The sequence below is a fragment of the Callospermophilus lateralis genome, chromosome 5 (assembly GCF_048772815.1).
Source record: "Callospermophilus lateralis isolate mCalLat2 chromosome 5, mCalLat2.hap1, whole genome shotgun sequence".
NCBI classification, from domain to species: Eukaryota; Metazoa; Chordata; class Mammalia; order Rodentia; family Sciuridae; genus Callospermophilus; species Callospermophilus lateralis.
Genome location: NC_135309.1, coordinates 150,828,295 through 150,850,983, shown reverse-complemented (window position 1 = coordinate 150,850,983; position 22,689 = coordinate 150,828,295). Strand labels below are relative to the sequence as shown.

Sequence of the window (22,689 nt, the reverse complement as noted above, 5' to 3'; positions counted from 1 at the left end):
ATACTCCTCCTCCTTTACTTTTCCTTGCAATTTGTTAAATCATGTTGATCTTTCTGGACCACATTCCGGACTTTCTTGATGGTATCTCAATGATCTTTAACACATTGTTTTGTTCCAGACTTGGGTCAAATTCAGGTTTATTTTGTAAAGCATTTTTTTAAGTGATATTGTGTACTTAGACTGGGATTAACAAGTCATTCTTGTTTTCTAATGATCGGAGTGATCAATGGTTTCAATGACCTGATCCAAATTCCCCAGACTTTCCATTTCAATGATTTAGCAGTTAATGATAAATATTATTTGATCACGTGTTACAGAGTGTTAGTATCTTGCTTTGTATTTCCTTTTATTAAATCAACTTAAAAAAATGTTTCCCATTATAAACCATTTGAGTGTCTTGCCTGAATCAATCATCAACAGGCAGCCATGGTTCATTCTGATGGGTAACAGTATTTGGACTTTGTTTCTAGGACTTTTCAGTGTCCTTTATATAAAGAAAAAAATCTAAGTTCATATTGTTATTTCCCAAATTTAGAATTGCAAAATTTTTAATTCTTCCATTTCATTTTTTTCTTACACTGAAAAATCCTTATTTTTAACTAGCATATTTATTAACAAATTAGTTACTGAGTAGTTTAACATTTCCTTGTAGTTCTTTGAGCTCTACGGTACATCCACATAGGGATGTGTAAATTTCTATACTTTAAAGGTCAAAAGGAGTTAAGTAGAGGAGACCACAGGGTGGAAGGAGGGAAGTGGTAGAAAGTGATACTGGTCAAATTATATTGTTACATTATGTGCATGTACAAATATGTAACAACAAATCCTATCATTATGTACAATTATAATGCACTAATAAAAAATGTGGGAAAAAGCCCAAAAGGTAATGAAAATAATCCTGTGTATTTAAGCCACCAACTTGATACATAATTCAGCATATTTGTTCACTTCATGATTTTCTGCCAAAAAAAGATAAAAAACATGTCTTTTTAAACTATAACTTAATCTTATTTTATAACATAAGTACATAGTTCCAAAGTCAAACATACAAAACTAAAGGTATATTCAGAGAAATCTAGCTTCCATAATAGTTCATCTTCTCCCACCCCACCATAGTAACATAATTTGTATCCTTTCATAAATAAATAGCATTATACTATATACTTTCCATCTTCTTAATAATTACTCTTTAGTATTACATGGAAATATTCACTGCTTTTTACAGCCACATAGTCAATTATGTTCATGTACCAGGGTTTATAATGATAGTTTTAAATGGGAGATATATATATGTGTGTGTGTGTGTGTGTGTGTGTGTGTATAATATATATATTTAGATGAATTATATTTCATTAAATGCCTCTGGCTTGTGAATTTAGAAATCCACCAAAAGTTACGAGGCTGATTATTAAAAGCCGAAGTTTTAAATAGGGTGTACATGATGCCTAGATGATAAATACATCTACATATAGTGTGTACATCTGGATGCTATAGCTGAAAATGTTTCAACAATTAAAATTTAGGTTTTCTGGCCATATGAACAAGAAAAAACATGTATTGGAGATACTTATCCAGCCCATGAATTCTTAAGAACCTGCTTCCTATCTAAAATGTCCAAGCATGGCTTGAACTAAGGAAAAGGCAGTGTACACTGGACACAAGAGTTTGTTATTCAATTATTCTGACTGATGAGCATTCTAATATTAGCATGCTGAATGAGGTAGGAGTTATATACAGAACTACTCAGACATTGAAGAAAACAATAATAGCTAACTCTTATGTGTTCTTAAACATAGAGAGGCACTGAACAAAACACTTTTTGAGTATTAATTCACTTAATCTTCAAAATTCTGTGATGTAGGTGCTAGTAATATTCCTGTGTTAAAAAATAGAAAATTAAGACACAGAGATTAAGTCACTTTCATAAAAATACAGAGTCCGGAAATAGTCTGTGATTTCAACTCAGGCCTACTAGCTCCAGAAACCACAATTCTCATCTTTATGCTACCCTGACTGAAAATTATCAAGACGAGACGAAAATAACATTCAGAAGATAGAACAATAAACTGAGATGATAGAAGCAATGCAACAATAAACTAAAAAAAAAAAAAAAAAAGACAAAAAACACAAGAAACAAGTAGGGGAATTTGATTTTATTTTTTACAAATTTTAAATGTTTCAAAACATTTTACTTGGATATTTTCACTAGAAGTAGGAAAAACAAAACAGTAGAGAACATCAGCATAAATATATAATACATACTTTAATCATGGCTATATTAAATGTATCTTAATGTAATACTTCCATAAGTACAACAATTCATATGTGTTTTAAAAAATACAGAGACATGGTAATAGAGTATTATAGGAATTGTGGATTTGTGGCAGATAGGGAACCCTTACTGAAGGGGCCCTAGAAGAAAAGGGAAGGTGAAGAGAAAAGAGACAGTCTAAAACTAGCATGTTAACCAGCTATGGGTTCTTGAAAATACCATTAAATGAATCTAGGAATGCTTTTAGACATAGCTCACATTTTAAAGAATATCAGAGAATTCGCAGCTGGACTGTAAGCAATGACTCTCACCTCACTCTAGTATAGGCAAAGGAATAAGGAAAAGTCATAATTTGCACCTTTATCAGTATCAATTAATTCACAATGGCCAGAAACCCTATAAATGTAGCAAATCAGGCCCTTGCTGACTTCAGAAAATTCATACTGGGAAAAGAATCATACAAATTTAAGAACTGTGAAAAATCCTTTAGCAGAGTTTAAATTTTATTAGCTATCAGAGAATTCAATTGAAGAGAAACATGTACAAAGTGCAACAGACCTTTAGGTAATAACATCACCCATTAGTAAAGACCACACTAAAAAGAAATCCTTTAAATGTAACAAAATGTGAAGGTCTTAAGTAGTAAGTCATACCTTAATTCAGTATCAGGATTTCCATAGGAAAGAAAAACTATATTTATGAATATACTATAAATACAAGGCATTTACACAACAGGGTTGAATTTGAAGACACAATGTTTCAGCAGTAGACAGGTGCTTAAAGGTGACTTCCCCACCACTTTAGGAAAAACAACACCCACCCCAAATCCTGTTAGCCCCTTCCCTGCTTTACTCTTCATAGTACTGATCACTTGACACTATACTCCTTAAAATGCTTTGCGTTATTTCCTCCTCTAGAACTCTGAAAGAGGAGGGTGTTTAGTAGCAATACCCTTAGTGCCTGAGACAAAAGGCAGTAGTTGCTGAATGAATGCATTATACTACTTTCCTTATATAGAATATTTGGTATTCTAAGGTGATTTCATTCTAAATGAAAAAGAATTTACTTAGAAGGCCTTAACACATATACAAAAGAAAAAAAAATTTTTTTTTCATTTATCACACACCAGAGTAAAAACCACTGTTACTGTTATGGTGTACAAATTATTCTCCAATTATTTGGATAATGGAAAGTTGTACAAAAAAGCACCCAGTAATACCCTCACCAACCATGAGTCTACAAGGGTCATGAAGGCAAAATGAAGTTACAAGCTTCTGAAGATAAAATTCTCTTGTTTTCTCAGGTTTGGAATCTAAATAATATTTTCCTCCTCTGAGGAGATATATATCAACCACTGGTATAAAGAGCATGGCAGTTTGGAATCCAATAGCAGCAACTCTTTTGTGCAGTTTGACACTTTGAATCATGCCTCATTAATTAAAAAAATTACTAAGGGCGACCATGCCTGAAGCACTGTGTGTAAAGGTACATTTCACCCAGTAGTAAGGAAAATAATTACAAAACAATGTGGTAAGTGTGATAGCACAGGAGGGGAAAACTAAGAAAATATAACAAAGAAACATCTTATTTAGACTGGAGAAGGCTGATAAAAGTTTTTGGACACAATATCAATGAAGCTGTATCCTAAAAGATAAGTAGGTGTTCACTTGGCCACAAAGAATGGCACAGAATTAATGATGTCTACCAAGTTATTAAGACTAAAAAAAAAAACAAGCATATTTGTAGAAAGAACTGGAAGTACTTATGACTGATTGATCATGATCTCTAAAATAAAAAGGGACAGTCTGTGCTTCTAAAAACCATATTAAAAATTCCTTAAATATTTATATTCAGAAAGCACAAAGGTATTTTCATAATAAAACCTGCTAAAACGCTAGGTTAAATACAAATCTTCTTGGCTGTGCAAAGATAAGCCAGGGGGCTTGGCAGGGATGGGGAGAATTTCTCCTTGCCCTGAAGGCTCTATATGAATTTTTATGTTTATGAAAAAGAAGTATGGGTTTTCAATGTTTGAGAAAAACTGGACTAGAATATGATTACACAGGATGTTTACAAAGAGAAAACTGGGAAAGTATGCAACTCTGCAAAAGTTCTAAAAATAAGAAAACATGAAGCAGGAAAGATAATGCACAAAAGATGAGGATTTGATGTTTGGACATACTGAACTTAAAATTACTGTGGAGGTTTTTCTAAGTGAAGATTATTTAAGAAACCTTTAGAAATGAGATTTAGCAAGCAAGAGGGAGGCTGAGGTCCAGGTTACTGATTTGGGAATCAGCTTGATATTATAGGTAGTGGAGGAAGCAATGGCTGTGAATGACATAATATAACAAGATTATTAGAGTAAAAAGGAGGGGAAAAAGGAGGAAAAAGGAGGACAGAAGGAAGAGAACTCTAGTAGAAAATGCACAGTCACCAGGAAAACGAGGGAAATAACACAGATGAAATCTGTAACATAGATTTGTCTTCAAAAGGAAGCAAGCAACCTCTTTTCCTCTGAACAAGGGAAAATGAATAAAAATAGTAAATACTTGCTAATATCCTTCACAGCTTCAACTTTGTGTATGATAGGAGGAAGGGCCATGCTCTACGGGAGGGGCAGAGTATCTGAGGAAAGAGACAAAGTTTGGCTCAAATACAGTGGGAAAAGGGAAAGGCCACCTAGTGACAAACAAAAGGCTTATTGTAAGGGCTTGGGAGACAATGTGATTCCACTTTGAAGGACTACATGCCCTTCCCTCAGAACTCAACAACCCAGAAAAGGTAGCTCATTCAATGTTAGGGCTCACAGAATGACTAGGCTAAAGAATGACAGAAGGAACAACTAGGGATAGTACATAAGGTGCACCAGAAAGCTGAGGGTGAACAGGGAAGAAAGAAAACCTGAAAGGGGTTTGATAATTTAGGAGTAAGAAGAGCAAGAAAAGGCTGTGAAGAAGCTACAGATGACACAAAAATCAGGAAATAAAAAAGAGGAAAAGATGAGAATTGTCATCAGTTACTGAAATTTGAGATTTCAGAAGGGAAACTCAGGATAGTTAATACTGAAGCTGCTGGAATGTGATAAAGTCACTACAGCAGAAGTCCAGTTTATTACCAAGGTATCAGACAGCTTATCCCAAGATAGCAGGAGCTGAGGTAGACAGGAAGACAGTAAGCAAGATATCAAATCAGGCTCTTTGGCCTTTAGCATTCCATCCCTATTATTAAGGGCAAAAAATGATAAAACTTCAAAAGATGTGCCCTAAAATTGTATGAAGTAATGACAAACTAACCTAACCTTCCTTACTTGAAATATGCATCTTATTTTACACAAAATAGGAAATCATTTTTAAATTTTCATAGGATGCCTAATAATTTTTTTTAAGTATTGGGAGATTGAACCAGGGCCTCATGCATGCTAGAATTAAAAACTATAAATATGATTTGTAGTAATACATGACAAAAGAGCTTAAAACAATGATTCCTTTGTGGAGTCTTTTGTTATTGACCTTATTGGAAATGGCATCTGAATATTAGTCATAATCTTTCATTTTGCCTACATTTTTATTCAGAATATCTGTTCAAAGCAATGAGGTGAACTGAAGGATAGCAAACTTTAAGAAAGGGAAATTAGAGTTTATGCTATATATATATTTAAAACAAACAAAAATAACCTAAAGTATTAGGGGGGAAAAATATCTGACAAGCTAAATTGGGTTCCTCCTTACTAATGACAGGATACCTGTAGTTCAAGCTGAGTTAGAATAAAATATATGCCATCTTAGACGTTAAGGAATCATTTTTTTTCCCCACAGGTTTAAGAATATACAATGAAAAATGAGGATGGCATTTAAAGAAGGGCAACCATACTGAGTATCTATATTACTATAACATCAAATTCAGTATCAGTATGTCTTTTTTTTTTTTTAATTCATTTTCCATCACATGGGTCTTTTTGTCTTTCTGATTGAAAAAGACCAGATGAATTACTACTTACAGGATTGCTGAAAGAAATTTAAAATTTGTTTTGCATTTGTTGTATTCCACTCTTGTTCCTTCAGGGGTCCTTCACACACAGATACATACTTTTTCAAAATCTTTTCTCCTACTTCTCGGAAATCCAAGGATTCCTTGTGTGTCACGCAGCTTGCTCCAGAAACACCAGTATCCATTTCACGATTTTCTGGCTGTTGATCCACACAATGTTTCAATCCCCAGTAACACATTTCTCCACTGTACATCATAGCCAGCAAATGAATGTCACTAAATATTCCTGGGAAGGTCATTTATGATGAAAGATCAGAATTAAGTTTAAAGAGAAATCCTATTTGTTAAAACTCTAATAAATTCCTTGTCATTAAACATCTTTTCATCTCACTTACTTTAATAATAACATCTAGAAATGCCAAATATCACTAATACTATCCTCATTTACATTGTGCTTTTTTCTCCCTATTAACTTATAAAAGATGTTCATCACAACAATAAAAACAGTATTATCAAAGAATTCTTTTAAAGAACTGTTTAAGTTAGTGATCTTAACCTTTTTGGGATGCTCTTAAGGACCTCTTAGAGAATTAATTTAATCAGTGGAACTTCTCTCAGAAATATACTCCAAATTCTGTAGCATTTCAAAATACTCATAAATTCCCTGAATCCCACCCATGAACATAACTCTTATTTTGTGGAATACTCTGGGATCATTGATATAGCTATAGTCAGGTATCCTACAGCTCTTATATTTTCCAAAGTGTCTATCAAAATCACATATCGTCATGCCCCTGGAGAGGTCATACAATTTCAAATTATCAGAAGTGTTTATACCACAGGATTTTGATCACAAGTTGAGTGAATTCTTCTTTTGAGTAGTTTTTCCAGTAGCCAATTATAAATTAACACTTATGGTATATAAAGTATATTGATTTGGTAGAAGATTTCAAAAGACTTAGAGCCAGGTGCAGGAGGACACACCTGTAATTCCAATGACTCAGGAGACTGTGAGGCAGGAGGATTGCAAGTTCAAGGCCAGCCTCAGCTAAGAGGCCCTAAGCAATTTAGTGAGACCCTATCTCAAAATAAAAAATTATAATTAAAAAAAAGTATAAATATGATTTGGGTATGAGATCATACCTAGGAGAATCACCAAAGCTCTTTGAGTCTGCTTGTAAATCAGAAAAACTGGGATTCCACCTGCCCTAAACATGGAGTTTTTTTAAGGAACACATGAAATTAAAATGTGTTTCAGAAAACAAAGTCTTACAAAAATACAAGATCACTTAACTTCTTAAGGCCACCAAAATACAAATGAATGGTTTATTCTAAGGTACAAATAAATACTTTATTCTAATGTAGAAATAAATGATTTATTCTAAGGTACATTATAATAAACACATTAGAATTGTGTGATTATAGGGACTTGAGCTGGAGCTTAGCGGTAGAGCGCTCGCCTAGCTCGTGCAATGTGCGGGGTTTGATCCTCAGCACCACATAAAAATAAATAAATAAAACAAAGACATTGTGTTCAACTACAGCTAAAAAAATATTTAAAAAAAAGAATTGTGTAATTATAAAACATACCTCAGTGATTATGAGCATCATAATCTCAATTCCTCACCTAATTATGGTTCAACAGAAACTATGACCATGATGGCATTAGATTAACAATTCAACTTTCAAAACCTGTAGTACTTACTATTTTAAATCTACTAAAAGATATTTGAAGTTTCACAATTTTTTTTTTTTACATCTATCATATTAACTTCACCTGAAATTCAGCTTATAAATAGTGGAAAGATAAGCAACAGTTCAATGGAATAGCTGATTCATTAATGCATTTATTAGTTTATAAATGAAAAAAAAGGGCAGAATCTGAGATTTGCATTCATGAAAATGATAGGCTACACTATATTATATATATAATACTATTACATATAATTATATGTAGTATATAGTCATATATATTATATATAATTATATATAATACTATTAAATAAAATATATAAGTACAATGTCTATTACATATAATAATTTCTTTTTACTTCTTTTTTTTTAATATTTCTTTTTTAGGTGTAGATGGACACAACACAATGCCTTTATTTTTATGTGGTGCTGAGGATCGAACCCAGGTCCCGCCTGTGCTAGGCGAGCGCTCCACCGCTGAGCCACAATCCCAGCCCCTCTTTTTACTTCTTAATAGTTAAGATCATAAACCTCAAAGAAAAAGCTAGAGAGAGCACTATATAATCTAGTATTCAGGATTATTTTATATTAGATATGGCATTTTATTAAACAAATATCCTTTTTGTGTGATCCTACACCTTGAGTAGATAATACTAGAACCACCAGTGTAGGTAAGAAAAGCAAAATGGAGGGAAGGTTGAACTTAAAACCTTCAAAAGCCTTGGGGGACGGGACTAACTACATCCCACAAGGTGAAGTGACCTGGGAAAGGTGAGAAGTACCTGCCTAAGGGGAGATCCAAGATCTCACCCCATTCTTTAGGTAAGTCTCATTTTCTACATTAGCAAGGAGTCAACTGCTTACCAACATACAGATATCCTTTGAGAAGGTGTTATTAGAAAGAAAATGATTAGCTATATGTGAAATAGTTCTTACACTTTAGCCTGCATTTGAATTAACTGGCAGACCTAATTAAAATGCTCACTGCTGGGCCCCACCTTAGAGTTTCAGATTCAGGTATATGAGTTTGAACCTAAAAGTTTGTATTTTTTAGACAAATTCCTAGGACCTAGTGATGAGGGCCATGAACAAGTCAAGATGGCACCTGGCAGTATGCTAGGAGGAGTGGTTTGAGAAGTAATGCCAGCGAGCCATTAAGATGATGTTAATTAAGTTAAGCTGTGTACAATTATTAAGATGATGAGGATTTCTGGATCTGGATGATGTTAACCGAAACAAGCTGTGTATAATCAGTTAAGTGTATATATACCTCTGCCGTCCTACAATAAAGCGGCTCCCGCTGTTTCAACCTTCACAAATTGCTTGTCACACACACACCCCCACCCCACCCCCCGACCCCCGGCTATTTTGCCCAGCCAGCCGGACTGCGGCAACCTAGGACAATGCTGATGCTGCTGGCTCACAGACTACACTTTCAAAGCTACTGCATTAGAATACCAAAGGAAAGGATGAACACATAAAAATTGGGCACTTTCTACTGTCTACCCCAAAAAGAGTCACTTTTCTATAAATACAAGCTCTTTACTTGTCTCAATTTCCCTTGATGTTTTCTTTTTCTATTAATACTTACAATGGTTTTTCAATAAAACACTTTGAACTATATGCGTATGTGACAGTGAGGAGAATACACAAGATGCAAGGAGATGGGAGCAGCATAGAGAGGAAGTATAATTATAACAGTTTGGATCTAGAATGTCCCCCAAAGTCTGTTAAAGGATTGGTTGCCAGTCTTTGGCACTACTGGAAGGTGGAGAAACCTGAAGCTTTAGGAGGTAGGGCCTATCAGAAAGAAATTGGATCATCAAAGGTGTGCCCCTGAAAAGGATATTAAGACCCCAGCCTCTTCTCTTTCTCTGATTCCCAGCTGCCAGGAGCTGAAGAGCTTTGCTTCCTTCCTTGATGTTTTGCCTCAACACAGGCAAGTGACAGGGCTAAGCAATCACTTTCTAAAATCCGGGGGTAGGGGGTGGAGGGTGTATCTCAAAACTTTCTCCTTTTAAATTGTTTAGCTCATGTATTTTGTCACAGTGATGGAAAGCTAACACAATAATAATTCATGAGATAAAGGTGAGTGAAGTAGGATGTCTTCCACAGAAAAAAAGCAAGGTGCCAGACTGAAATCTTCTGAAAGCAGTAAAGCACAAATCTGCCCACGTCATAACAATTCACTGAATTTACTCAATTCTTGGCTTCAAATATTCAACCAGAATGTGTATAGGGTACACAGAAATCAGTATTTTCAATAAGTTATCCAACTAATTAGTGGTACTAGTTCAGAATTGCCCTTTATAGAAGCTGAAATCTAGGTTTTGTATTAAGAAGTGGGCCAAAGGGCTGCGGGGGAGGGTTGGTCTCAGTGGCATTTAAAAAGGGGAACACAGGGGGTGGGGTTGTGGCTCAGCAGTAGAGTGCTCACCTAGCATGTGCAAGGCGCTGGGTTCGAAACTCAGCACCACATAATAAATAAATTAATTAATTAATTAAAGGTACAGTGTCCAACTATAGCTGGAAAAAAAATGTTTACAAAAAATTTTAAAACAAATAAATAAATAAATAAATAAAAAGGGGAACACAAACCAAGGATGTGAACACTGGATAGTATTTTGATTTACTCCATTTGATTCCAGGTATATTCTAATAAAACTATTTTTATAAGCCTTTTATTTGACAAGTCCATACCCAAAGATTAAAATTCTCTAACCCCCACTTCAGAGAAGAGAGACTAAAGTAGCAAAGAGGTGAGATAAAGAAGCTTATACATAATCGTTTGGATTATTAATAGCTGAAAATTTAATAACATATAGACAATGTCCAAAGGACAGACAATACAGTTATTTTCCCTGCTAAGTATCAAAAGGAAGTAATCATAGTAAGCACATACTGTATTGAGTTTTATGTAAAATTAGGTCAATTATCACCAAATTTGGCCACAAAAAATATTTTGATGCCTCATAAAGAATCTTTCTCTTAAATACTGTAGTCAAGAATTGTATTTTAGATTTGCTAACAAAAATAATTAGATCCTCTCTAACAGGGAAAGGGGGAAAAATATAAGGGGGAGAAATGAATTACAGTAGAGGGGGTAGAGAGAGAAGAGGGGAGGGGAGGGGGGGAGGGGGGATAGTAGTGCATAGGAAAGGCAGCAGAATACAACAGACACTAGTATGGCAATATGTAAATCAATGGATGTGCAACTGATGTGATTCTGCAATCTGTATATGGGAGTTCATATCCCACTTGAATCAAAGTGTGAAATATGATATATCAAGAACTATGTAATGTTTTGAACAACCAACAATAAAAATTAATTAAAAAAATAAATAAAATATATATAATTAGCAAAAAAAAAAAAAGAGAGAGAGAGAAATTTAGCCTATGAAAAAAAAGGTTTCCTAGCTCCTAACTTAATCATGTAGAAAGATAAAATTCAGGTAAAGCAAACTTCTTTAGATGACAACAAGAAGTTAATACCATAAGAGGGATGAGGACTTGGCAAAACTTCTGTGGTTCCTATATTTTCTTTTTCCCTGGAAATTGCTTTAGTACCATATCCGACCCTTTTAATTACCCTGTGAAAGAAGCATTTGAAGCGAGGGTTAATATATTCAAAGCATGACTAAAGAGAAGGCACTAATATATGCCTCCCGAGAAAGAAAATTCCAGGCCACAGAGTATCTTACCTTAAAACCAGATATAGGAGAAAGAGGGAAACAGATGACTTGTGTGACTTTCTCTAGTTCTAAATAGACTTCAGTGCTAATCCTCACCTTTTTCTTTTAAACAGTGTTCCAGGTTAAGTGTTTAATGGAATCAGTCCATGTAGGACTGACTTGAGGTGTGGGTTGAGGAAACTGTTTAAAAGATCATTTTCAATAACTCTAATTAGTTCATTAGTTATCTGGTATAACTAATGATAATATATATTTTCTATAAATACATCAAAACTATATTTGTAGGATGTCATGCCCATTGTGTGAACTTTGTATTCACAATAGGTTGTTTTAGGATAAGATAGTTGTCTGAAATAACAGAACATAACAATTTTTAGACATCACTACAAAGTCTTATATTAACAGTATTTAAATCACCAGTTTTTAATTAAATGTTTTCAAACAGAACAGCTCAGGAAGCTAGCAAAGTAACAAAAAGAATTAAAATGTATTTAAAATTCTAGAATCTTCCTCAAGATATTTTCTTATTTCTCACATTTCATTTCTCCCATAACAATTTCAGATGAAACATAAGAAATGAAAATTTACAAGTATACTCCTGTGTCAATCACAGCTTTGTGACCTTAAAGAGATCCCTTGATTTACCTGGACCTCAGTTCCTCCATTAAAAAAAAAGATATGGTAAAAGTCAGTTCTTTCCCTAACTTCAGTTCAAAATTCCAATGATGCCCAATATCCAGTTCTTAGAATTTCTGTCAAGTGCATAGATATTTGTATGAGAAACAGCTGCCATCCAATATTTATCCTCTCCCCACCTTCTTAGTAAAGAATTTTAATTTGGAATGGTAATGTTATCAGGTTAAGAACTATCCAAGTTTCCTCACAGCTAGGTGAAGTGATTGAATTAAACCGGCCAATGAGTGGAAGTACTGTAAGAGCTTCTGAAAAGGTTGTTAAGGAGCTGACTGGGTTAACAAAATTCCCTTCTGCCATTCCAGAAGCTTGAAACACAAGTGAAACAGAAGAGGCTCTGGGAGCATTTTGGAATACGAGCATGAAAGCAGTGTCGTAAACAGGGATACCTCCTGTAAAACTCTGTATCATCACTATTGTACTCTAAATAAAAACTCTGTATCATCACTATTGTACTCTAAATAAAGTGCCTCCCTCTGAAGCTTAAGAACTCTGATTCTAAAGAGGATAGAAGAAAAAGATAAGAACATGATGTCATGGAGTCACTATAACCTTAATGGATTTTTTTTTTTTTATGTGAAAGAGCATTAAATGTCTACATTGTTTAAGTTACTTCTTATCTAACACAAATAGACAAACCTTGTTCTAATCAAGGCCATGCAGGAATGCAAAATATGTAAATACAAAACTCTCCCCAAATTATTAAACAGCAGAGATTAGAAGTACATTACATGAAAGACTTTAATCTCTGAATTTCTTAAAAAGATCTGTTATTACTTTTTGTCTATAATCTAGCTTGAAATGTATTTAAAATACAGAGTAAAATCTAACAAACTTTCTAAAATCTTAAAAAAACTTTAAATCAATTAGAAAATGTTGAAAAGAAAATAGATCACATTACCTGCACTCAGTAATTTAGCTGTGTCTAAGTCTTGAAAAGAAACTCCTTCATTTAACTGGATAGGACACCGATAATTTAGCATTTGTAGTAAGTAATTAATTCCATCAACAAGGTACTAAATAAAAATCAAAGCCAAAGAATTAAAGTATTATATACAGAACTATCAACTTCAAATACTTTTTCCCATTCTTTGCCAGAGAAAATGGGCTAGTATACAGATATATCTAATGGTTATTAAATTTCAATGGTATAAGGTCCCACCACTCTATATTCTCATAATGTAAGTATATTCCTCCAAATAATAATAATACAGAAAAGAAAATGTTAACCAAGAACACATGCTTCAGTAAAATCCTTATCAAAAAAAATACTATTAAAGGAAGAAAAGGATAAATACCATAAAGATGTGTAAAAACAAGTTATTACTGTGTACAATACTAATTTATTAATGTGTACAATACTAACACCCATGTCTGTCTATAATTTGGTCAGAACAGTCAAGATGACTCAAGAGAACCACAACTTTCTAGAAGCAAGGTCATGTGGGCTCTTTAGCAGTGATTTACTGACAAAAAAAAATTATATAAAGAGAAATGTATATGGTTAGGAATTAATATTATTTATTTTATATTAAAAAGTTAAAATCCAGAACTTAAAAAAGCAGGTAGAACCTCCAAATTACAAAGTGCTTTCACATTATCTTATTTAGTAAAAAACCTAGAATGCAAGCCCAGACTCTTTGATTCCACTACTCTTGATATTATATTAAAGACAGCTTTTTGAAACCTAAATGTCAACAATCAAAAATGTGTAAGAAATGTCTTTTTACCTTTTTAAGCAAACTAGACTTTTTCAAGAGCCACTCTCTTCTTTTGGTCAGAGAATGACAATACATATACAGTAGGGCTCCTCGTCTCCAAGAGAGACATTCAAGTAGCTCATCCCCAAGCAAATCACAAAGCTGAAACACACACACACAAAGCCAAAAGAGAAACCTGATGTCTTTTGGTCAAATTAGAACTCAAATTTCAAAAAATTGAGCAATTAAAAACACTCACTTCATAAGAGGTGCCCCAGTTTACTAATTTACACAGGAATGCCTATCTTTGAATCAAGCAGAAATACTGAAATTTATTAGTATGTAAAAATTAAAATAACTTTTACATTTACAAATAGTTTTACAAAATAATTCTAAAAATATTTTAGTAGCAAATTCCTCTAACATATTTGAAATATAGTCTACAATCTGATTAAAAAGATAGCTTTTCAGAAGTGTTAGTTGAAAAAAGATCATATCTATTTCTTTCAAGTAAAGAAATAAACATAAGAGAATCTAATAAGAATTAGATTGCTAGAATAAAATACTGAAAAGTTATACACAAGAATGATTTTAGTAAACCAAAATTTTTGTTGTGGTAAGGCATTTAAATCTTGCAATGTTTTGTTTCCATAGTTAGCCTCCCCTAATAAATACATACAACAAAGAAGGTATCTAGGTAGCAAGTCAGCAGGCACTTAAAGATGAGAAATTATTTGCTAGAAAGATTATCCAGGACTAGCGATATAAGCTCTGCAATCACCTAAACAGAGATGATAGTAAAAAGTATGTGATCAGGTTGTCAAGCAAAAATAAAATAGAGACTATCAGAGGAGAAAGTAATGTCCTTAGGGAATGGCAATGTTTCAAGAATAAAGGAGAGAGGAGTTGCTTTGGAAAGAAGAGAAGGTTTCTCAGAAATGAAGGAGAAAAGAGCATGCAGGGGCTCCAATGGATGTGGAAAGGCAGCAATTGTTCAGGTGGATCAAGACTAGAAAAAGGATAATAGGTATGTAATTAGATTTCCAGGAACCTTTAGAGAAAAACATAGCATGTGCAACAGTACAGGGAGCAAAAGTAGGGAATATCTGTGTTTACAAAGGCATACAATTATAATTCCATCATGCAAATATTCTAAAAATATTTAGTAAAACACAATATTTTACTGTCATGTTGGTCTGCAGTGGTAAGCTCTCATACTTCCCTCTTTTAATCTTAAAACAGAAACAAAAATATATTGAAAAAGAAAAAAACAGACACTAAGAGAGCAAGAAAGCAAGAACCAGAGGCATTCCTCAATAACTTACAGTGCAAAACTTACTTTTGGATGCATATTATTTTCTTTAACTAAAATTTCTGGTTCTGAAAGAAAACTGATTAGTTCTTTTACTTTCTGGGAAGAAGAGTCTTCAGGAAAATCTTCATCTACTAGCTTATTCTCCTCAAAATATGTCATGTCCAAAATAGCCTAAACAAAAAAGAAAAAAGTATAAGCGATTTTTAAACTTTAAAGAATTAATATTAGAGTTTAACTTTGCATATGTAGATGATGTATATGTGTGTATATACATATATATACATCTATATCTCATATATACATACATATATCAAACATTCTAGCATGGTAGTTAAATTTGGGAAGTATTCAGAGTGTCTAGCTATAAAAATAACTTGAAATAGGCATTATAGAAAACGTTACAGGTAGTTGCACATGGTGATGAACACCTAATATCCTAGAGATTTGGGAGTTGAGGCAAGAGGATTCCAAGTTTGAGGCCAGTCTCAGCAACTTAGTGAGATCCTTTCTCAAAATAAAAAAAGGACTGGGATGTAGTGCAGTGGCAAAAAACCCCTGGGTTCGATTTCCAGTACTGGGGGAGGAGACAACTTTGTAGGTATTTTATTTTAGTAAAACATTGGGTTAATGGTTATCTTGCTTCTCTAAAGAAATAAAATGAAGATTATATTTTAACATGTTAATCATATTTAAGAAATTATGAAAGAGTCATGAATTATTATATTCTTTGCTATTTACATATGTATAATCCCTGAAATTTTTTTAAACACCTGCAGTATTAAGGTCACCACTTCTGGTTTTGTATATTGAAATTTTCAGAGGATTTGTTTTCCCAAATGCATAATCAGTATTTAAGGGCTATATATCTTGCCACCCAATAGTGAATGCATACTATCAACATATGCAATTCAAACACCAAGTCCCCAGCACTCATAAATATAAAAAACACTCCATTCAAGCACCTTAATATTTTCCAATCCTTTTTCTTTTTTTTAATCTCCTGAATTAAGACTGAGGAAACTGGGTTCTAGTGTCAATTCTACATTAATCATATAACTAACCAAGGACAAGTTAATTTTATCTTTTCTAAGGCTGTTTCTTCACTGGTAAATGATAAATTGGATTAAATGCCTTTCAAAGTTCCTTCAAAGTTTTGAAGATAAAATTAATTATTACATGTAAAGCACTTGAAACATTACCTAGGAAAGTTAGTGATATTTTAAAGATAAATGTTATTGTGTACAAAGCCTAAGCCAGGAAAGAGAGATCACCATCTTATGGAAGATGGTCTGTTAATTCAGAACTCAAAGGTTCTAGAAGATGTGGGAAATCTCAATCTGTATCTCTAGGTCTTTTGTACACTTTGGAAACTTCTTTAAGTTCTCTACTTTTTACAACCATTTCATCTTTCTAATCTTATAACAATCAGGAAAAGGCACACAAAAGCACTTTACCAAGTATAATCCAAATGTTAGTTATTATAAAGTTTATTTTTACATGTCAGTTTGTTTCAGCAGTATTTGGGAAAAAAAAAAAAAAAACAGGAAACAGGTATTGTCCACAGAAAGACCTGAACTTAAAGGAAAGTAAAAGAAAAAAGGGGGAACAGAAAAATATTATGAATGTACATGAGACTAGCAGGGGGAACCATGTTTAGAATCCTGAGAAAAGGTGAATTTCAGAAAAGAATAATAGGACTGTTAAGAGTTCCCTACTCCCTCTGAAGTGTTCAAGTTCTTAAGACACTGAATGTTATTCTGTGTTACCTACACATAAAGGGAAGCAGTTCTTTTACCTGCAAGATATTTTCCTCACTTTTCAACCAACACATTAAATAAATCCCCCTCCTTTGCATACTGCCTCAAAGTTTCAAGTTACTTACTTTATATATACTTTTTCTAAAATTATACATTTTAAATAAAGAACATACTGGGGCTGGGGATGTAGCTTAGTGGTATTTGCTTAGTATGTACAAAGCCCTGGGTTCAGCACTGCAAAAACATAACAAACAAAAGAAAAAAAAAAAAACAACTTCATTATTAACTTTGGAATTAATCACCTAAATAAGTAATCTGCCCTCATAAAATGCCAGAGTCCACATCTGTTTCAGTACCTGTGTATAAAGTTCTAGAAGATTTGATGGATTTGAACATTCTTTCTCTTCTCCACACAAAAGTTTCAGTTTTTCCAGAGCTGCTGAGGCCCGAATTAAAAAGTGATCTGTAAAAAAGTTAAAACACATGATTATTTCATAAATTTAGAGTACATAAGTTAAGTATTTAAGATGACGAAATGAAACTATATTACAGAATATGAAGAAACAGCAAGCACTATCTTATTCAAAATATGAAGTATAACATAATGTCCAATACTAATTAAGTAAATTTATCATGGAAATTTATTCTGGAAAGCAAAAGACTGAAAACTTTCTGCATTCTAAACAGAAAACTGTTATTTCCTAAGTGCAGTGTATATCTTCATAATGCTTCTTTTATAATGCTGATCCATTCAAAATGCTTAAATAATAAATTTATATAGCTTTTATTATAAGAATACAAATACTTTATATAAATCCACAGAAAGGGCTTCTACTGATAATGTGTGATGTCATAAAAATAATTGTAAAGGTTTTTTTAAAAGAATATGATTTACCAAATCAAATGTTTCATAAAATATCAGCACTATAAACAATTATAATTATAACCTAACTGTGTTTATAGCTATTACAACTAAAATTATGTAATAATTGTGTATTTTATTCTTTTAAAACAGACATGAAACAAATTACCTTGTTCCTTCAAAATCTGAGGAAAAAGGAATAATAGATCTACTTATCATATTCAACTCCTCTTCCCTATTTACTATTTTTTCTCCTTTTTATATTGTCATTATCCTTTTGCTTCTTCTATGATTTCAGCTATTATGTATTCACACAAAGGCACTACAGATCATTCTATATTACCTCCTATAGTAAACTTTAGATATGTAAGACACTAAAGTCCCTGAGCTTGCCCCTTTGTGTTTCTCCTCTGAAATACAAATCTTTCCTCCTCTTCTAATGGACACATTATATAGCACTTGGGTGGGCCCATTTGATCTAGACTCAGCAGAAATTGAGAAGATCCATTAAGCTGTTTACTGTCAGACCAAAAGCACCATCAGGATATGTCCATTACCATTCATATGATGACCTTAAGTATTCCCAGTTAAAGACTGGGAAAGATAAAGACTCTTACCAGATTATGACTGCTGTTAAGATTCACTATTTACTTGAACTGAATGCTCCCTATTTAGCAGTCTTCCTATCTGTCCTTGGTCCAGAAGTATCAACCACACAACCCAGAAAATAGATTCTACTATGAACCCAAATTGTACAGAATATAGTGTTCCTTACAGTGCTTCTTTAGAGATGTTCACCTTTTTTTTTTTTTTAACTTGCAAGATTATTATAAGACTTGATTGAATGGATAGGACTAGAGACCATTATGTTATATGAAATAAGCCAAACTCAAAAGGTCAAGAGTCATATTTTCTCTCATGTGGAAGTTGAGAGGAAAAGGAAAGGAAACAAAAAAAGGTGTTGGGTAATGACTGGGGTGGTCTCATGAAAATCAAAGGGACAAGGGGGTGGAAGGGAGGAGGGAAATACTGGGGAGTAATATTGTCCAAATTATATTGAATGCATGTAAAAATATGTAAAACAAATCCCATCATTATGTACAACTATAATGCATCAATAAAAATATATGGAAAGAGGAAAAAAATAAAATGAATATCCTCAGTATCTAAAAAATTTTTTAAAAGACTAAAGTCCCTGAGCTTGGATTTGAAGGCCCTAGACCACTGCTGAAGAGTGACATGACTACCATAGAGATAATGTTATAGTGGCGTAACTATCATTTTAGAAAAGTCCATAAAAATGCAATACTTCTACTAGAACTATTCAAACAACCACAGGCAAGTCAAAAGATAAAAAGTGATTCTTATGTAATCTCTGGAAAAAGTCCCTCTCATAGAATATTCCCATATAGTAAACATACTGTACTTGTACAATAAGAAAAATATTAACAAATATTGGCCAGAAATATAAAGGAGAGCATTTCCTAGATCGAATAACACCTGATTATACCTGATCTAATTTGAATAAGTCAATGAGAACTATAGATCCCTACAACCTAGTATGAACAAATAGTTGTTACATTAAAGGACAATTTTTTAATATATATTATTTTGTTGTGTGGGAAACAAATGCCAAGTTTAATTCAAATATATTCAATCTTGCTTTAACTAAACTTCATAGAAAATCCTGATAATAATATTTTAATAAGATCAATTTAAATACTGATTAACAGTCCATAATGTTACAGCTACTATTGTATTTAACTTTAATAAACTTTCAGAAAAATAGTCTCCAAATATGAATACATCATACCAGACTTTTATTTTCAGACTTCATTCTAGACTGAATTAAAGAATTCCTCTCCACAGGAATATGAGAATGACTCATGGGTGCAGTAATAAGTGAATAAAAAATAATCTGTGCTCTCTTTGAATTGTTCCAAATATGGCTGGAACTAGAGGTAACTTGGAAACACTTACAGGTAATTGCTACTACTATCCACAAATTATTCATGTGAATCCTAAGATTCACTTACCACAAACCAAAAAAGAAGTCAGCTTCAGGGTGGTCTGTGGGTCTTTGAAGAACATACTCCTGAGAAGAGATAATCCGGTAAACAATCTTCACTGAAACTAAGTCATCTCATCTTAGATCTTATTCAATAAATTCACCAACTATTCAATCACTTGGGAAAATGTCTCACTGTTGTTCTAAAGAGAAATGAGTGAGCCCACAAGAATTTTAAAACCTACCTGTCTGAAGTAAAGGTTCAAATCTCAAAAAGGGATAATGTAGAACCTATAAGTAGTTAGAAATGAAAAGAGAACTGGACTTGAAGTCAAAAGATCAAAGTAACTCCTAAGTCAGTTTTGTCCAAAGGAAAAGAGCTCAGACTGCTTCAAAACAAGTGCTCTAATATTCACAAAACCCTTGTGAGAACCGAGATGACACACGTGAATCAAGATCATTTAAATTACACCAATGTAAAGCTCGTTCATATAATATTATTTATGGGTGCGTTCTGATCCAAAATATGAAACCGAAAATATTATAATGGAGTAATACAAAAAGTGTAACTGTTATACATGCCTATTTATCTTTACTGGGTGCAAAACTGCTACTGCTTGACTATTATTCCTCAATTTAACTAATTCTTTAAACGTTCGTGTGTATTTTCAATTAATACTACACTTTTTCCACTCGTTACCGAAACAGATCCGACAGCACATACTTGGCTCAGATGAAAACAAGAAAGATTTCATGGGTTACGAAAAATGCGGTTTTAAAAACAAATGCCTCGTCAACGTAAGTTCCTGAGGGAGGACTATCCACCGCGCAGCACAGGATCTGAAGAACAGGACCAAGGACCTGGGACCCCCAGGGGCCACAGGCCGCAGCCTCCGGTCCTAACAGCCACGGAACACCAGCCCTGAACCACCGTCCGCCCGGCCGCCTCCCTCTCCTCCGCTCCCTCACCGTCTTCACCCGCGGCTTCACTAAGTTGCTGTATGTGGGCTTGAGCCAGGTCCCCCAGCTCCTCCACTCGCCTCACCACAGTTGAGACTGCGGCCGCCATGGCCACAACCGGCGGGCACGCCCCGGCCACGTGACCACGCCAACCGAAGATCACCTGATCCCCCACCTTCTGCTGGGCGAGGGGGCGGAGCTCGACTGGTTGCTGGGAGGAGACTTCAGCTCCGGGAGAGAACCGACGAGGGCCCACAAAGGTCGTTCCGGGGTGTTTCATTCCTCCGGACTGCCTCCTCCCTCCCATAATTCTGTGCAACCCTGGCTCCAGGGGCGGGTGTGATGCCGGGGCACACCTCCCTCCTGCCCCCTTCTCTAAACCAATAGGGAGCCACCCATGCCCCAAGGTGAGCCAATGGGAAACCAGCTCTCTCCGCCTGCGCCGGGGAACTGAGCGCCACCGCGACAAACCCACAGCCGGAAGAAGGAAGTCGGAATGTCTGGAAAAAGGATCAACGGGTTTGGCTTGGTAGCCAGGGAGGTTACCTAAAATAAAATTATAATCTCTCCGTCAGAAACGGAAAGCCTGCCGGCCCTGAGGGAGGGGGAAGGCCCCAACGGTCGCGGAAGTTCCCAGTCTACGTGGTGGAATTATCCTTTCTAAGTCCGAATTTCAGCCGTTGACTTTGTTTTGCCTCCGTCTTCCCCTAACCTGCGCTCGTTTATTCCACCCGTCTCGCTTCCAACTGTAGTAAAAGTTGCAGCTACAAAACTCTTTCTGTTATATGCAGTGCTTCTCGAGACCCTTCGTAATGGCGCTAAATTGTGAGATTCAGGCTCTCAGTTGTGAGTTTCAGGCTTTTGAATAGTCAGCTCTTCTGCTTTGTGTTCCCCGACTGCTTTCTTGCCTTCGGTCGAACAAATCTTGAATTCTGTTTTTCAGTTTGGCACAGTATATCCATCTTCTTTCCTACGGGAGGTAGTTTTTTGGTTTTGTTTGTTTTGTTTTTTTTTTTTTGTGTGTGTGTGTGTGTGTTTTTAGCTTAATAAAAAATACTTAAAAGTACGGAAATATTGTATTGTGTTTTTATAAGTAATTGACCACAGCGACTTTCTAACAGACCTGATTTCTTTCTCTGTCAAATCACCCTTAATATTGTGTGTTAGTTCTGTGTCCCCAGAGCCTCCTACGGTGCCTGGCACATAATACTCAAAAAAATATTTATTTATTTGAAAAACAAAGCAAACCTCCAGTTGTTGTAATCAAAATTCCTGAAGGCCAGGAAGTTTATGTTGTATGATCATGGTGGGCCAAAGAAATGTAGTAGGCATCTGAAACTTTGAAGTGCCAAACCTTAAAAGTATATTCTGAGCAAAACTTATAATTCCTAAGAGATATTAAATAACTGTAAACTTTTAGCTGGAAACATACTTAACACTGGGAATTATTACTCAACTGATACACTGGTGTGTGCCTATTTTCAGAGAAAAAGTTGGATGAGATCTGAGAATATTATGGAGTATTATGGAGTGTGTGGTTCAGACTCAATTCCAGACAACAAAATGAAAAGCATGAGACTATTAGCCCCTCCAAACTTTAGAATGATTCTGTGGTTAGTCCAAGACCAAAGCAAACACCCATACAAAGCCCTCTTACCATAAAGACACACAGGAAATAGTCAAGTCTTACCAATGTACACTAGACAAAGTGCTCAAAGCCAGAGAACACCTGTACTAGAAAAGAAATA

The 22,689-nt window shown here is 34.4% G+C and overlaps 1 protein-coding gene across 3 annotated transcripts; it reads right to left on the bottom strand.

Moving 5' to 3' along the window:
* Window positions 1-2,147: 2,147 nt before the first annotated feature.
* On the bottom strand, window positions 2,148-21,086 carry Rimoc1 (RAB7A interacting MON1-CCZ1 complex subunit 1). Of its 3 annotated transcripts, XM_076857423.1 has the most exons (7): window positions 20,951-21,038; window positions 20,010-20,068; window positions 17,468-17,574; window positions 15,379-15,525; window positions 14,070-14,201; window positions 13,241-13,355; window positions 2,148-6,548 (listed from the first exon to the last, which is right to left on the bottom strand). In XM_076857423.1, the coding sequence occupies exons 2-7, from the start codon at window positions 20,062-20,064 to the stop codon at window positions 6,265-6,267; spliced, it is 840 nt and encodes a 279-aa protein (XP_076713538.1). In that variant the 5' UTR covers window positions 20,065-20,068; window positions 20,951-21,038; the 3' UTR covers window positions 2,148-6,264. The 3 variants fall into 3 exon arrangements, with proteins under 3 accessions (XP_076713538.1, XP_076713537.1, XP_076713539.1); XM_076857422.1 differs by lacking the exon at window positions 20,010-20,068 and having other exon boundaries at window positions 20,951-21,086; XM_076857424.1 differs by lacking the exons at window positions 14,070-14,201; window positions 20,010-20,068 and having other exon boundaries at window positions 20,951-21,086.
* Window positions 21,087-22,689: the final 1,603 nt, after the last annotated feature.